Genomic DNA, 18,386 nt, shown 5'->3' on the forward strand with positions numbered 1-18,386 from the left:
GTGCGGCAAATTTTGCGGTTGTGCGTGCAAGATTTACCACCATGTTTGCTAACACTCACCGTATTTCGCGATAGAACCTACGACATATCCGAGTTGCACTCCATATTCGACCAAGAACTTAAGAAGGCGAAAGAAAACATTCAACTTTGGTATGGGCAAGTAGTAGAGTTTGTACGGACGAAGAAACTCAAACTTCCTCAAAATCTCCATTATGCAGCTTACAGCTGTGGTACCACTTTAATGGCGACATTTTTGACAAAGTCAATACGAACCACCATAGAGCACCTCTTAGAGGTAACGGCGTGTGAAAACGACCTGCCGTTTATCTCGATGAGTATGCGATACGACCGGAAAATAAAGCTGGATCCATCCATAACCAAAGTGTGCCATTTGTACACCCAGTTGGTAGCAAAACTAGCTTCCATCGCCGAAAATTTGCCATCACTTGAAAGTTACCATTGTGCGAGTTACTCGAACGCCACAATTCCTATTTTTGTACCCGATGATTTACAAAGTTACTATGAAAAACGCGTCATGAGTAACGTGGTTAACATTTTTGCGTCTGTCAATTTGTACGTTAAGACATTGAACGACGAGTTTTCCGGCGTATATTCGGAGCGTGAAGGGGAGGGTGGTGGTATGTCTACAGATGAAACTGATGCTGAAGGTTCCAGAAGACAGTCTGGTGTTCTTACCAGGTCAATTGAGGTGGAAGTGTCGGCTGATTTAATGCGCTTCTTGGAGGAATTGGAAGGTGGAGGTTCGGGCGGCGACCCCGTTACGGCAGATATAACATTTGAAGAAGGGTACGCAAAGGTTGAAATTTATCGAACCTATTTGAGCAAACTGTCGATCATGCTTGACATTGAGCACTATTTAGTGGGTCAGTTAGTGCAATCGTCATGCAGGAAAGCTATTAGTGACGCGTTGAACAACATGATACAAGCAGTGGCAAACCGGCTGGTCTCACAGCACATGTGGTTGAACGAGGACATCTGTGAACAATTTGAAATGATCAAAATTCGCGCACTTGGCGTGCCAGAAACTGCCGAGGAGTTAATCGAACAAAGCGCTTTTATGGTATGGGCGTCCAATGAGCATATAAGCGAGCTCAGAGAACGCATCCAGTATTCCATAACCGTTATCTGCAATCTTGTCGAAATGACAACTCTAACCAATGAGCACATCGACCTCAATTCCAGAACCATAGCTTGGCTTACGGATATTAAACCAATTTTGGAAAAAAATTCCGCGCTGTTCGAAACGAGTAAGTTTGATTTTGAAGAACAGCTCCAACAATCCATTGGCAAATTGTATAACGAGATCGAGGACTTTTTACCGCTGCTGATAACTGTCAATTCCATGAACGACGTGTCCAACTGCAAGGAGTATATCCAAGCAATGTCTCCTCTAATGTCCAAAGTGCAAGAGATGGAAAATCTTTTGACTTGGATCAATAAGGAGGAAACGGTTTTTAAGTTTCCCCTCACCACCTGCCCCGATCTGAAAGAAATTAAGCTTTTTTTACATCCCTTTTATCATCTTGTAAGGGTCTGCTTCGGAATTATCCGAAGTATGGACACTTGGATGTACGGTCCATTCGAATACTTAGATTACTCACTTGCCGAAGCTAAACTGGACGAGAGCTTTAAAGAGCTATCAACAACTCAAAAGTATTACAAAACCAAAATCAAGCAAGGAACGCAAGAAACTTCGCGACTGAAGTTCGAAGGTGTCCCAGACGATCCGGATCCCTTACTGCACCCCTCTCCCATGAGATTGTGCGCCCAAACTATGCAAATGATCAATGATTTCAAGCCCGCCTTAAATATGATGAACATCATGTGCAACGAGGCGATGTTGCAAAGGCACTGGGACGAAATGTCGGAGATCGCCGGTTTTGATCTAACCCCCGACGCAGGTACGACATTGGCCAAGCTGATGAAATTGGGGATCACGTCGGATATCGACAAATACGAGATCATTAGCAGCGGCGCAATTAAAGAAAGGCAACTTCTGCACAATCTCTTGAAGATGCAGGATGAATGGGATACTGTCCTGTTCAAGACTTGCGTCTTTAAAGATACAGAAATGCACATCTTGAGTGCACCAGACGACATACAGGCGGTGTTGGATGAGCATATCGTAAAGACACTCACTATGAGAGGTTCGGTCTTTGTCAAGCCTTACGTGAGCGAAGTAGGGAGTTGGTACGCTAAAATCACGCGCATCAACGCAACTCTCGACGAGTGGCGTAAAGTGCAAGCCCAGTGGTTGTACTTGTTGCCAATTTTTTCTTCAAAGGACATCGTAAGCCAAATGCCCGAAGAAGAACAAATGTTTAAGGAAGTCGACGGCGTTTACCGACGATACATCGACCTGATCATGGACGAGCCGAAAGTAATCATCAGCGCTTCACATCCGAACCTCTTGGAAAACCTGAAGAATTGTAGCGATTTGCTCGAGAGAATCAATGAGGGGGTCTCATATTACCTCGAGAGGAAAAGGCTGTACTTTCCCCGATTCTTTTTCTTGTCGAATGACGAGATGTTGGAAATTCTGTCGGAAACCAAAGATCCGTTGCGCGTGCAGCCTCACCTGAGGAAGTGCTTCGAGGGAATTCAAACGTTGGCGTTTGATGATTGTCTGAATATACACGCTATGGTGAGCCGCGAAGGCGAGAAAGTTAATTTTCTAAAAGTGATCGATACTGTAGCCGCAAGGGGAAGCGTCGAGAAATGGCTGCTTCAAGTGGAGGAGGAAATGGTCGCAGCTGTCAGTCATCAGATTGCTTTAGGCCGTGCGGCCTATGCGGAAACCAACAGGACAGAGTGGATTACATTATGGCCTGGTCAGGTGATTCTCGCAGTTTCTCAGATGTATTGGACCATGAATGTGCATCGTACGTTGAGTTCCGACAGTAGAAGTGTATTCGCGGATTTTTTGCAGCAACTTGACGAAGCTTTAAATGACGTTGTCGCACTAATTCGCAGTGAATCGCTGTCGAACTTGGCTCGAATTACTATAAAAGCATTAATTGTAATGGATGTCCACGCAAAGGATGTCACTCGATCTTTATTTGACAACAATGTCAAGAGTGCTACCGAGTTCAAATGGTTGGCCCAACTCCGATATTACTGGGAGGAAAGGTGTGCGGTTCGGATCATAAATGCGACTGTAAAATATGCTAACGAGTATTTGGGAAATAGTGATCGTCTGGTAATAACCCCATTAACCGATAGATGTTATCACACCCTTATCGGTGCGTACCACTTGCACCTCAATGGCGCCCCTGAAGGTCCCTCTGGTACCGGTAAAACGGAAACGACAAAAGATTTGGCCAAAGCTGTAGCTGTTCAATGTATAGTGTTTAATTGCTCCAACGGTTTGGATTATAAAGCTATGGGCAAATTTTTAAAAGGACTGGCGTCATCGGGCGCGTGGGTTTGTTTTGACGAATTTAACAGAATAGACGTTGGAGTACTGTCGGTGGTTGCCCAACAAATACTTTGCATTGTTTTGGCTGTTCGATCGCATGTTGATAAGTTTATGTTTGAAGGAACTGAACTCTGTCTGAATCCTACTTGTTACGTGTGCATCACTATGAGTACTGGATACGCGGGACGCTCCGAGCTGCCCGATAATCTAAAGGTGCTATTTCGCACCGTCGCGATGATGGTGCCGGATTACGCCATGATTAGTGAAATCTCGTTGTACTCGTATGGATTTGCAGACGCTAGAAATCTGTCGGTTAAAATCGTAACCGTCTTTCGATTATGCTCGGAGATGTTGTCATCGCAGTACCACTACGACTTCGGAATGAGAACCATCAAATCAGTACTCTCCGCTTGCGGTAACAAGAAACACAAATATCCCCACGAAAATGAAGATATACTCTTGCTCAGATCCATTCTGGATATAAACTTGCCAAAGTTTCTCCAACATGACGTTCCTCTGTTCGAGGGGATTATTTCGGATTTGTTCCCAGGAGTTGCTTTACCCAAAGTCGATTACGCGAGATTTGTTGAAGCTATAGACGTAAGTTGTAAACGAAGAAATCTACAAGTGAAAGAATGCGTAACTCTGAAGATCATCCAAACTTACGAAATGATGATTTTGTGTCATGGTTTTATGTTGGTGGGGAACCCGTTCGCTGGAAAAACTACGACCTTAAAGGTCTTGGCGGACTCTCTCACGTCACTGTCAAACACTGATGAAAACCAAGTGCCTGTGAAGCATCAGTTTATTAATCCCAAATCGGTTAGTATGGGTCAGTTGTTCGGTCAGTTTGATCCAATTTCGTACGAATGGATCGATGGGATCGTGGCAACTTGTTTTCGTAATTTCGTAATGGACACGTCACGAGATCGAAAGTGGATCATCTTCGATGGGCCGGTCGATACGGTTTGGATCGAGAATTTGAATACAGTCATGGATGATAACAAAAAATTGTGCTTGATGTCTGGAGAGGTTATAGCCATGACCAACGACATGTCAATGATTTTTGAGGTAATGGATTTGTGCCAAGCGTCTCCAGCAACGGTAAGATTTTAGTTAACCACCCAAATAATATTAATTTTATTCAGGTGTCACGTTGCGGAATGATCTATATGGAATCCACCACGCTGGGTTGGCGATCCCACGTGGAATCGTGGCTCCCTCTTTGCAGCGATGAGTGGATGAGGTCAAACGAGGATTACATTTTGACTTTATTCGACTGGATCGTACCCCCTTCTCTGAGCTACATCAGAAAACATTGCAAACAGCTGTGCAGTGCGAGCGAAATAAGTTTATTAAGGAATATGATGCAAGTTATCCAGATGGTAATCACCGATGCTGTACACGACCCATCTAAAAAGGAAGAGGACTCGAAATACATTCACAGTTGGATTCAAGGATCCTTTATGATGGGACTGGCGTGGGGGTTGGGGTCAATTTTGGACACCCCATCACGCTACAAGTTTGACGAGTTCTTCAAGTCCATTTTCAAAGACGCCGAAGCCCCGATTCCTCCACTAATAGAAAAATTGGAAGTCTCTATACCAAGCGAGGGAATTATTTTTGACTACTGCTTCGTTTTTAAAAGTAAGGGATCTTGGAAGTACTGGCCGGATGTCATCAAAACCATGAAAGTCGACGAAGCTAAGGACATCCACCAAGTTTTAATTCCGACTGTGGACACCGTCAAATACATGTACATGATTGATCTTCACATCAAGTATAGCTTTCCGATTTTGTTGATAGGTCCTTCCGGAACCGGAAAAAGTTTCTACGTTCAGGATTTACTGATGAATAGATTAGACCAAGAGAAATATGAGCCCGCGTTTATCACTTTCACTGTTAAGCTTTCGGCAGCGCAAACACAAGAGTTGATCATATCCAAGCTAACCAAGCGAAAGCGCGGACATTACGGACCATCGGCAGGAAAATCATTCGTGATGTTTGTAGACGATCTCAACATGCCTGTAAAGGAAACGTACGGTTCCCAACCACCCATCGAATTACTCAGGCAGTACTTTGACCACAAGCATTGGTACAATCTCAAAGACACTTCCCCTATTTATTTGCACGAGATTTTCATCATGGCGGCTATGGGACTTCCGGGGGGCAGCCGGCAAGAGGTTTCCCCAAGGTTTCTGCGTCATTTTAGTATTTTTTCGATTAACGAATTTTCCGATGAAACCATGTGTAAAATATATTCTAACGTACTTTCTCTTGGATGGAAAAACAACGGCTTTCCCAGTGACACCGTGAACATTGTCCAACAGTTGGTAAACGCCACCATAGACATCTACAAGGCTTCCATCCACTTCCTGCTGCCGACACCAGCGAAAAGCCATTACGTATTTACTTTGCGTGACTTTTCGCGTATTATCTACGGATGCGCGATGCTAAGGAAAGACTCGTCAGACAACAAGACGATTTTTCCCAAAGTTTGGGCTCACGAAGTACTACGCGTGATACATGACAGATTGATAGACGGCGGTGACAAGCATTGGTTGTTTAACAAAATCAAATTTTCCATCCCGAACTTCTTCAAGGAGCAGTTTGAGAAGGTTTTCGAAAATTTTCAAAATGAAGATGGCACCGTGACCGAAGAATCATTGCAACGATTACTATTTGGAACATATTTAGCCACAGATAGCAGCGAAGACGAAGTTAAATATGAAGAGATTACAAACCTTGAAGAATTTCGAACTGTCGCAGAAAATTGTTTAGAAGAGTACAACTCGAAGCATAAGAACAAAATGGACGTTGTTCTATTCCAGTACGCCTTAGAGCACATGTCCAGAATGTGTCGAATATTAGCGATGCCAAGAGGAAGTGCTTTGCTGGTGGGGATTAGCGGATCTGGGCGACAGTCACTCACTAAGTTAGCCACCATCATAACTGGCCATTCCGTTTTTCAACCGGAGATCACGAAGAATTATGGAATGAACGAATGGCGCGAAGAGATCAAGCAGATTGTGAAAGAGGCTGGTGGAAGGGGGAAAAATACTCTGTTTCTGATCACAGAAAGCCAAATAAAGGACGAAGAATTTCTGCAAGATGTCGATTGCTTACTAAATACGGGTGAAGTTCCGAATCTATTTCAGGTCGAGGAGAAACAGGAAATTATGGAATTGTGTCGTTTAGAAGCACAAGGGGGGAACAGAAACATTGACATAAGTCCATTGGCCGTCTTTAGTTTCTTCATCAAGCGTACGCGCGAGAAGCTTCACTTGGTGCTGTGCTTTAGTCCAATTGGTTCGACGTTTAGGCTTCGATTGCGGCTATTTCCGTCGCTTATTAATTGCTGCACAATTGACTGGTTTGAAGATTGGCCCGAAGATGCACTAGAACAGGTTGCCGAAACTTGGATAACAGATGTGAATTTAGATGCCGACATTAAAGCTGCGGCAATAGCGACATGTAAATATTTTCATGTGTACGCAAGAAAGATTTCAGTTGCGTTTTTTGCGGAAACTTTTCGAAATACATACGTCACCTCCGCATCGTACTTGGAACTCATAAAAATATTTGCGGATTTAACGACACAAAAGCAAAGTGAGCTGTTGGCCGCCAAAAATCGTTACATGGTGGGTTTGGAAAAATTACAGTTTGCTGCGGATCAAATCCTCGAGATGCAACTCAATCTTGAAGCTTTCCAGCCCGAACTGGAAACTATGAGCCAAAAAGCGACCGCGATGATGGAGCAGATCGCGAGGGAAACCTTTGAGGTAGAGAGAGCGTCGGCTTTAGTAAGGAGGGACGAAGAAGTTTCGAACGCCCAAGCCGCTGGTGCGCAGGCTTTAAAAGCGGAGTGCGAAGCCGATCTGGCCTTTGCCATACCAATCTTAGAAGAAGCTATAGAAGCGTTAAATACCCTAAAACCTACAGACATAACCTTGGTCAAGTCCATGAAGAATCCTCCAGAACCCATTAAGTTGGTGATGGCGGCAGTGTGCGTTATCAAGGATGTCAAACCTGATCGCTTACCTGATCCTTCAACCGGTAGAAAAATAATAGATTACTGGGGACCGAGCAAGAGAATTTTGGGGGACATGAATTTTCTTCAATCCTTAAAAGATTTCGACAAGGATAATATTAGAATCGAAATAATGGTCAAGATAAGGAAGGACTATTTGCCGCATAAAGATTTTAAACCGCATGTCGTTGCGAAAGCGTCGAGTGCCGCCGAGGGTTTGTGCAAGTGGATAATAGCAATGGACATGTACGATAAGGTGGCGCGGGAAGTTGCACCGAAGAAGGCGAAACTAGAGGAAGCCGAAAGGGAATATGCCGCGACCATGGCCGTACTGCTTGAAAAAAAGTCCGAAGTTGCTAAATTGGAACAAAAGTTGGCAGACCTTAATGTGCTTTTTAAGGACGCAACCGAGAAAAAGGAAAGTCTTCAGGAGCGAGTTGATGTGTGCGGGGAAAAGCTGGGTAGGGCGCGAAAGTTGATTGGGGGTTTGGGTGGAGAAAAAACCAGGTGGGGTGTTACAGCCGATCATCTACAAGCGTTGTACGACTGTCTTGTTGGTGACGTTCTTATATCGAGTGGAGTGATAGCGTATTTGTCCTCATTTACTATGAAATGGCGCAACGAGGCTGTAGCGGATTGGTTAATTTTTTTAGAAAAGACGGATGTCCCTGTCACTGCGACGTACGACTTTACAAGAACCCTGGGTGGCGAAGCCAAAATTCAAGATTGGTACATTTCCGGATTACCTCGCGACGCTTTTTCAATGGAAAACGCAATCATACAGGAGAATTCGAAACGTTGGTCTTTGTTGATTGATCCACAGTCCCAAGCCAACTTGTGGATCAAAAAGATGGAGAGGAAGAACGATATTCGAGTAACCAAATTTTCTGACAGTAATTACATGAAGGTGTTAGAATTTTGCATTGAATCAGGAAAGCCAGCCCTGATTGAAAACATTCGTGAAGATTTAGAGGCTCCTTTAGATTCACTTTTGTACAAGACCAAAGGTGCCTTAAATGTCATCGCACTTGGTGATCACGTTATAACGTGCCATGAAAACTTTAAGTTGTATCTCACGAGCAAGATGAGAAACCCGCACTATCCTCCGGAGGTATTTAACAAAGTTACCATCATAAACTTTGCCCTTATGACTGTTGCTTTGGAAGATCGGCTTTTAGGAATCGTGGTAGCTAAGGAGCGTCCAGATCTACAGCGAAAACGAGAAGAATTAATAGTGGAAAGTATGAAGAACAAGGCCGCCCTCATGAATCTAGAGGAGATGATCCTTACAACATTGTCTGAATCCAAAGGCGATATTTTGGATGATGAAAATGCCATCAAAATTTTGGATCAAACCAAAACCGTTTCGAATGACGTTGTAAACAAACAGACCCTCACAAAAGAAACCGAAGCACAAATCGAACATTGTCAACTAGACTATAAACCAGTTGCTACGCACTCCACCGGGTTGTATAATTGCATTTCGGATCTTCCAAGCATCGATCCAATGTACCAATATTCACTGGGGTGGTTCATAAATTTGTACGTAAACTCAATCGATGCAGCTGGTAAATCTCGTGACTTACACAGGCGGATATTATATCTGCAGGACAACTTCACCTATAATTTATATACAAACGTTTGCCGATCACTCTTCGAAAAAGACAAACTTATGTTTTCCTTTCTACTCTGTGTGAAGATTATGTTGCTCAAAAACAAAATAAGCGAGGCAGAGTACGCGTTTTTAATCACCGGTGGAGTAGACTTGGAAAATCTCATTCCCAACCCGTCTCCTGACTGGCTCAGCTCTAAATCGTGGAATGAGATCTGTCGTTTAGATAACGTGACCGTATTTGGAGGCCTTCAGCATTCATTTACCAAATACCCAAACGAATGGAAGACTTTTCATGATTTGCTAGAACCTCAGGACTCCCACCTGCCCGCGAAGTGGGATTCAAAACTAACAACCTTCCAAAAACTGTTAGTAATTCGCGTACTGCGACCAGATAAAATTACCGTGTGCATTTCGAAGTATGTATTGGAAGAAATGGGAACGAAATTTACGATCCCTCCTCCTTTCGATATTGCGAAGTCGTTCGAACAGTCCAACTGTTTATGCCCACTCGTGTTCGTATTATCTTCGGGTACAGACCCGATGGCGTCCCTACAGAAATTTGCCGAGGTGAAGGGATATGCCGATAAATTTCGCTGCATTTCCTTGGGCGAAGGAGGAGGCGCACTAGCTCAAGCGCTTATCGAGCAAGGGAAGGATGAGGGAAGTTGGGTTTGTCTGCAGAATTGCCACCTCGCGTTGTCGTGGATGAACTCTTTGGAACAACTTTGGGAAGGTTTGGACACTTCGAATACTCACCTCAATTTTCGTTTATGGCTGACGAGTTACCCTTCAGATAAATTTCCGGTTTCCATTCTACAAAATGGCGTAAAGATGACGAACGAGCCACCTGCTGGGCTTCAGCAGAACTTATTACGATCGTACATAAATGAACCTGTAAAAAACGAAGTATTCTACACTGGTTGTCCCGGGAGAGATCTAATGTTTGCCAGGTTGCTTTACGGCATCGCCTTTTTTCACGCGGTTATTCAAGAACGTAGAAGCTACGGCCCTCTGGGTTGGAACATACCGTACTGCTTTAACGATTCCGATTTCGATATATCAGTACAGCAGCTGCAGATGTTCATCAACGAATATCACCATAATCCCTACGAGGGTATCTCTTATTTGACGGGAGAATGCAATTACGGTGGGAGGGTGACAGATGACTGGGACCGTCGGCTTTTAGTGACGCTATTAGAGCACTATCTAAATCCGGAAGTTGTGATGAAATTGGATTATTCCTTTTCTGAGATTGCGAACTATTACAACATTCCGAGAAAAGCGAATTACGACGGTTTCGTTAAGCACATCGTGTCTTTGCCTCAATTTCACCCTCCGGAAGTGTTCGGTTTGCATCACAACGCCGGCATAAGTAGAGATCTTCAAGTTTCCAATTCGCTGTTAAACTCCTTGGTTTTGCTGCAGGGAGAGAAGAATTCCCACGGCGACGATGGAGAGCAGTTTTTGAATTTGATCGTTTCGGATATACTCGAAAAGGTACCGGATAACTTCGACTTGGAGGAAGCCCAGTTGAGGTATCCCGTTCGTTATGAGGAATCGATGAACGCGGTGCTCGTACAAGAAATGGTACGTTTCTCCAAATTGTTGAACGAAATTCGCAGCTCTTTACTTACCATTCAGAAAGCGAATGAAGGACTTGTTGTCATGACTCCTGACCTGGAGGTTTTTCAAAACGAACTACGTTTAGGGAGAATCCCAACTGCATGGGCCAAGGTGTCTTATCCCAGTTTGAAATCATTACCCGATTATATAGCCGATTTCGTTGAACGCATCAACTTCTTAGAGAAATGGTCTGTGAACGGTAAACCGAACAATTTTTGGATTTCCGGTTTCTTCTTTATCCAGGCGTTTTTGACCGGTGCGAAGCAGAACTACGCCCGCAAGTATACAAAGACAATCGATCAATTAAAATTTGACTTCAAGATTTTAAAAGTGGACTCTACGAATACGGCACCCCATGACGGCATTTACGTGTATGGCTTATATACAGATGGTGCCAGATGGGATCGCGACCATGGCGTTTTAGCCGAACTACACCTGAAAGTTTTTCACGACTACATGCCCTTAATTTGGTTGATACCAGTTATGGTATCGGACTATGATGAAACTGGAAGATATAAGTGTCCTCTATATAAGACATCCGAGAGAAGAGGAGTGCTTTCGACAACAGGGCATTCGACTAATTACGTGTTACCGTTTCTCCTAAATACTGACATAAATCCTTCCCATTGGATTAAGCGGAGTGTTGCCTTATTGTGCCAGCTTGATTAAAATGGTTTAAATTGTGTTTTAAAAGATTTTGTAAGCCCATAAAAAATGTATTTTTAAGAAATAAAGTTTTAGTTGCAACTTTCTTGTAAAACCGTATTTGTATCGAAATCTATTATTGACGGACCAAATCTACCCTGATCTTTTAACAAGTTCCTATGCACTTTTAATTTTATTTCCATGTTTGTAGTGAAAGAGTATTGTACAATTATATTGATTTCCTGTAAAATATTTCACTACTTCTCGAAATTTTATTCCGTGATTTTATCGATTCGTTAACTTGAGGTGGTATGTGAATTTAAGACGTTGTATTACGTTTAACCGTTTAATACCAACTTGATTAAATAATCAAGGAAAAAACACAAATTGCCTTGCTTTTGCCTTTCAGTGCGAATTTTGTATTAAATACAATAATTTTGAAAACTTAAAAATAACTGAAATTTTACCCAAGATACACACGTTTTTTCAACATCCTTGGAATAACATTTGTACTATGATTCTATCATGGACTTTTTCAGATTATCAAACGTTCATTAGGATCTTTACGCATGTATGGTCATTGACAAAAGTAATGATCGCCTAAATAGGTAAGCTCTGCACCATAAGCAACGAAGATGCCTATCACATCGGGCTCCGTAGGTTTCTTCAAGGAGAAGATATCTTAATTTGAGGAATTTTGCGACTATCATTGTAAAAAAATGCTGATATAAAAATTGCGACGTTGTTGTAAAATCAGTGCATTTTTTTCGAAGTTAATGTACCTATTGTTACCATCGACATAAATAGAAATGGACTGCGCGTGCCAATGCTAAGCGCGGATACTGCAGATGAGCGAGAGGGGAAAACTAAGAGGCAAGCTCTCTCTATCGAACTTATGTTGGTCGCGCTGCCACAGCACTGTCGATAGTATGCGACCAACTAGAGAGAGAGAGCCTGCCTCTTAGTATTCCCATCTCGCTCACCTACAGTATGCGCGCTTATCATTCCATTTCTATGTGTCGATGATTGTCACCCTGTAAACCGTGTCTCTATTTAAACCAACGGTAGTCGTAGCTTGAATTTTGAAATCGGACATCTGAAGCAGAACGCACATTTTGATCCGACTGCAATGGGATTGGGTGCTGCTATCATATTTAAAGAGAGATAGTAGTAAAATATGATGTCTATAGTGCACGTTATTTTAATTATATTTAATGTTATTGTGAAATGTATTTAATTTGAGTGATCAACGCGATTTTTACGATGTATAATGTCGGCTAATGTTAAATATACTGACACGCATTTACATTTACCTTTTATATCAACATGCTATTGGTTTTTGCCGTTGGCTGCTCGTATAATATCAACTAATAAATAATCAATTTTCATCGGTAGTTATTAATTGCATTCATATGCGGCTTATGCAATTGTATTTGCTGCTGATTATTGTGCACTAAATATCGTAATAGTATATTAAGATACAAGTGTATAATCAAGTCTTTAAAGCACGCGCAACGAGTTTAAGGGCACGACGCAAAGCGGAGTGCCTTTAACGTTGCAAGTGCTTTAAAGACCAATTATACACGTGTATCTGATAGTATTTTTTATTATACCTGCAGTATAATTTAAAAATAGGAAATACAATGAAATCAGATTGACGTTATACTCGAATACATGTTTAATTAAGTGGGCTGGGTGTTCGAAATTTCACGATTGCCATGGAAATGTCACTTGACGTTTGCTTATAAAAATCATCGTCTTTGTAAATAAAACGATTTCCGTTGAAAAAGATAATACACCGTCCATTAAATCGCTTGTTGTAAAATCTAAACAAACGTTGGTAGGTTTAAAATCCAAATCCAGTAAAACCTATTATCAGGAATATGAAAAGTTGTTTCCATGGATGAATAGGAAGTTACTTACGAATAATAAAGTCTTAAATGCATCGATAATGCTGGCATATATGACCGAACTGTCAAAGGTATTTAAATCTTCTATCTTTTAGTGCATTCATTCAAAACTTTAAAGCAATGCTGCGATTAAAAAGTGGAACAGATTTGAAAGCGACCTAAGAGGATTTTTTATTTCATCCAGATGACAGTTTCAAAAGTCATACTGGAAGTATCGTTACTTAGCAACTTTAAAGCACGTGTGTTTTAAAGGCCCTTTTTCGCACGCATTTGAGTGTTTAAAACGGAGATTGTGATTCAGGTATAATCAAAAAGTAGTTTTAAAATCACATTTTTTATATTAGTCGATTTCCGGATCTACCAAGAGACTTTGTAAACCCTGGAAACGTTGTGAAACCTCAGTCTTGTAGTGAAAATCGTTTTTATCCTTACGCATTTGTCGATTTTTGAAAAAAATTCGATAGTAATTTGAATTTAGAAACGTTTTTTAGTTCCGTTTTTATTTGCTCTTTTTAGGTAAGTACATCTAGAAATGTATATTTGTTTTTTTTCTTTTTCGTGGTTACGATCTGTATGGGAAAGCGTGATTTTGATTGGAGACAAACCTTTACGAGTGATGTTTGAATTGATTTTACATTACATGAGGATGTGAGCGGAAAGATTTTGATTATTCGCGTTAGTTTGTGGAAAAAATGTTGTATTTAACACTAGCGCGAAAAACTCAAGTGCACTGATACCACATTTTAAAAATATACAAAGGGGTGCAACCTGAGGATTAATAATCTTGCAAATACTTCTACATCTCTTCAAACTCCGATATAAATCTAGTACAGTTTTAGTATACGATTTACCCTAATGTCAGACATTAGACATTGCTACCGCAATATTTATGTTTCGCGCTATTCACTATCCCTCTTGTTTGTTTGTGTTATTTGTTACAGATAAGGCATAAAAGCGCCCTTCTGAGTTCAAAAGGCTAAAAAAACCAGAATTCAATTCAAACTAATTTCTATTTTCGACGATTCCTTTATACATCGTATGATTACATACTGGTTTTCGATACAATCGAAGTGTAATTACTACATGTGTTTGATGGTAATTTAACCATAATTATAGCTCCGTTGCTTTTTGCGGAAGCCTGTTTTGATATTGAAATTGCCCAGACTACGAGTTGATCCCCTTTTTGCTAAAAATTTATTTAATAAATTTAAACATTGATATTTCAGATCTAGATATTACAGTGTTCTATTTGTAATATTGTGAGATTATTAATTAAATCATCCTCGATTCTGACAACAATGGGCTCATCCCGCCTTCATTTTTTATTTCTGATCCACAAAGTACATTAAAAATAAAAAGACCCGTGTGTCCTCAATTTTTATTTGCGAGTAAAATAAACCCAAAATAAATTATTGAAAAGCTGTGTTTTTAGTCCAAATTTGAAACGCTTCAGACTAAATACGTCACAAACCTACAACCAATCACGTAGAAGTGAGCTGGCAACCTTACCCGAGGGTCTAACGTTTGTCACATTTGACTTTTTGAGAGGGATGTTTAACTGCTTCTAGCAGGAAAGTGACAAGTGCCTGTGACAGATGACGCAAGTTATAAATGCCATTCTCCTGCAATATTGCCAAGTCGTTATGTCATCTGAATGGTTCTAGGAGCTGATTGGTCGGGCTTATTACGTCACAGAGCCCGCCACAATCATATCGTTTTGAATAAACCTTTAAAACCGCACACGTTCATTATTTTTTTGCTAATCAGCCTCTATTTTTAAATAAACTTTTACTGTCCAAAAAAATGTTTTATGGTTTCAGGTACACGGTTATTAAATTAGAACTGCGGAATTCAACTACACTGTAAACCCCCATTATGGTTTATGTTCTGCCTTGTCATTTATTTTATTTCTTTACCTTATCAAGATCAGAACAAGGATCCCTTAGTCTGCCGTGTTCCCCCTTTCGGTAAGTATTCCTTTTTCTCTTTTGAAATTTACTAAAAACTAAGTGGCACCTATTCGGTTTACTATTGCTTCATTTCGTTTTTGCTTCGTTTTGGCTAGTATACAAAAACCCCATTATTCATCCCTACTACCCACTTCTACTTTTCTTGAGCTCATCTCCTGGTAATTTTGTTACGTTTGCTCAAAGTGAGCGTAACAACACTGCAAACGAAAGTACCAAGAAACCACGATGGCCTTTAAAAAATTGGCTTTGTTGTCGAAACGCGTACATTTTGTTTCTTGGTGTCGTTTCAATTTTTGTTTCTGACAGCTAGTGACGTTACCTGTTTTGACATTGCTATCTGTTAGAATTCGGGTGTGAAACTGATTGATTTCTTGTAGTTCGTGTATAAAGATAACATTTTTTGGTGGCTGTAAACTTTTGTGTACAAGTTTTGTGGGACATTACCACTTAATCGTCTGACTTCTTTTTATTAAAGGACATAATTCAGCAGCGTCAAGAATTTTACAAGGACATCGAATTTATGTAATTGTACGTACTTTTACTATTGTTTTTATTTTTTATTTAACACGGTTTCGGACCGTTTCACTTTATGTTGTTACTTCAACAATTGAGAAGTCAACGATTAATCGAATTTATTAAGATCGTTCCGCACCTCAGTACCATCTTCCATTTTTGGTAACTACGTGTATTTTGATATAGAAAAGCAATTAAATATGACGAACGTGAAAATGATCAATATTGAATAATTTTAAACCAGAAAATGACAGGACAGCCACTACGCGGCTTTTAAGGCTCGATGCACACTTGGGTGTTTTCAAGCCGCGTGCAAGTAGCGGGCGAACGCCGCCGGTTTAGCAGTGCATGGGTTCAAGTTGCACAATACACAGTAGTCCAGACAATAGGGAACATATGAGGACCTTAGCTTGCAAAATTAATGATAGTTTTGGAAATAGGCATATGTTTCTTGGGTTGCTGAATCCAAATTTCCCACATAAATTCCTTCCGCAACCCCCCCAAATCTTGAAAATAATAATAAAATTTGCCTTTTAAAGAAATCGTTTTTTTTATTTCACCTACAAATTTGAAATGTAGGTAAAGTGTGCAACCAAAAGCGTTCTAAAACATTTTGACGTACTACGCACGTAGGGGGCGCTGGCGTGTCTTGAAGTATTAGCGACTCAGGCCGTGTTACGCACTTCGCTTAACAACCCACGGCGCAGCGGGCACGTTCGCTCTCCCTTCATCCCTTTTATCTTTCGTTTTAACTTCCTTCCTCCTTTAATCTCCCTTATTTTTCAACATCTGGAAGTAGACCCCCAACCTCTGACGTATTTTCAGGGAAATTGAGAATTAAGAACTACATAATATTTAAAAGTTTTTAGTACTTACTAATGAAAATTTTTGCAGAAGACTACTAAATACATACTAATAAATATAACACATCTGAGCGATAAGTTTAAATTATTTTTCTCCGTTTAACTGCAGCTGACGGGTCCAGGGTAAAGGTTTATCTATGTCACTTTAGCCACTACTATCACATATACGTCTCTGTTACTTCGTGGATACATACAAGCATTGAATAAAAAAAATTCTATTCAATGGTACAAGACTAAAACAAAGAAACATTTTTGTCAATTAAGCTGAAAATTAAAAGTTCATGCGCGCAAAAGATATAATGGTTTCTCGTTTGTAAAGTAGATTGATTAATCCATTGTTGAAGGAAGACAACCAAGTTAAAAAAAAGTAATCGTAAAAGATTCACAGTAACAGTTTTCCCCGAAAACAAATAAGAAAGTTAGCACTGCGCATGCACAACCTATTCTTTGACATGCCATTTCAACTTGATTTTATAAGAAGCATCTTGTATAGAATTTACAAGCACTTAAATCTGATACAACTGAATACTGAACGATCATCGAGATCTTCATGCATTCATTAATTTTTCAACACACCTCCTTAAGAGCTCCCTTGAAAACACATACCCCGCAAGATGGCTCCATAATTCCAAAGTTAGGTATATTTACTACTTACATTACTCTCGTATTACTGAAAATCATGCAAATATGAGGATAAATTCTGATTCTACTAGTCAAGGAGTCGGTGATAAGCTTTTTTGGGATTTCAATTTTCATTATTAACCATAAAAACAAGGTTGAAACTTGAAACACTTAACACTTACTTTGAAGTAGTAGATTTTTGAGATACATAATACCTTCCCAACTACATGCAAAATTAATTGCCCAAATATCATCTCGCAAAAATTGATAATAAATGAGTAATGTGGTTAAAACCATCTCACATTGACAACGAATAATAATCAACCATGTTGGCAAACCTAGTAAAGTTCAGGTATTCTCCCCAAGATGGCGCTTGTTATCACCAAAAATGTTAAATGTGTCCAGTGTGATTATTCACACCAATAATAAATACCACTTGCTTTTTTTGCCAAAAATAGCGAATGATTGTGATCTTAGAGAGTCTAAGATTGCGGTACTTTTTATATCTAGTGACTTTAAACGCGCTAAAGTTTAGGCGCCCTCTATGGGGAAGCGGTAGGTGTTAACATTATAATGACAATCGAATCTGCTGACTGACATTTCATGAAAAATATCGATTTTTAGCGACTTTTAGCGCCGCGCTTGGCAAAATCTGGTAACTTATTTTAAAGGGCTTGATTGTGTTCCCTCAGGTCAGCATAGTTTGTAAAACAAATTTTTTAATTTGGTATTACGAGTAGTTTTACTTTTATTCGAGGTATACAAAATTTGATTTAAGTACCTTAACAAATAAAAAAAATTGCATTGTGTAAATGCCAAAACTGGGTTGCGCATGCGCAAATTTTTTTAATTCGTCTGCATATTTGCTTGAGGTTGAAGGAATATGTACTAATATAATATAATATGACACAGAAAACCCGGACATTCATATGTTCTTTGTAACAAAAATGATACAAGAACCCCATTTTTTGGAGGTTTGGTCAGTTTTTGGGCTGTAACTTTGGCCCGTTAATCTACGTAGCTGAAAAACAATAGCGACCTATCTTATATCCTTGAGAACATGTCTACCAATTTTCAAAGCGATCCGACGTTTCTGCCCAAAGTTATCGTGCACACGGACGGACAGACACACAGACAACTGACAGACAATACAAAATT

At 40.4% G+C, this 18,386-nt stretch overlaps 2 protein-coding genes across 2 annotated transcripts in view; both read left to right on the forward strand.

The window, feature by feature from the left end:
- LOC116176819 (polypyrimidine tract-binding protein 1) overlaps window positions 1–18,386 on the forward strand; it is a 280,865-nt gene that overhangs the window by 47,198 nt on the left and 215,281 nt on the right. The window lies entirely within an intron of this gene.
- LOC116176817 (dynein heavy chain 7, axonemal-like) lies at window positions 726–11,375 on the forward strand. Its single transcript, XM_031495601.1, has 2 exons — window positions 726–4,542; window positions 4,587–11,375. The coding sequence occupies exons 1-2, from the start codon at window positions 730–732 to the stop codon at window positions 11,373–11,375; spliced, it is 10,602 nt and encodes a 3,533-aa protein (XP_031351461.1). The 5' UTR covers window positions 726–729.

Source organism: Photinus pyralis, unplaced genomic scaffold (genome assembly GCF_008802855.1).
Source record: "Photinus pyralis isolate 1611_PpyrPB1 unplaced genomic scaffold, Ppyr1.3 Ppyr1.4_LG7, whole genome shotgun sequence".
NCBI classification, from domain to species: Eukaryota; Metazoa; Arthropoda; class Insecta; order Coleoptera; family Lampyridae; genus Photinus; species Photinus pyralis.

Excerpts from the sequence above, each read along its gene's own strand:
- LOC116176817 (XM_031495601.1), top strand. The coding sequence starts at position 730 with ATGCGCTTCTTGGAGGAATTGGAAGGTGGAGGTTCGGGCGGCGACCCC. Across the intron at positions 4,543-4,586 it reads GCCAAGCGTCTCCAGCAACG|GTGTCACGTTGCGGAATGAT; the intron begins GTAAGATTTTAG and ends AATTTTATTCAG.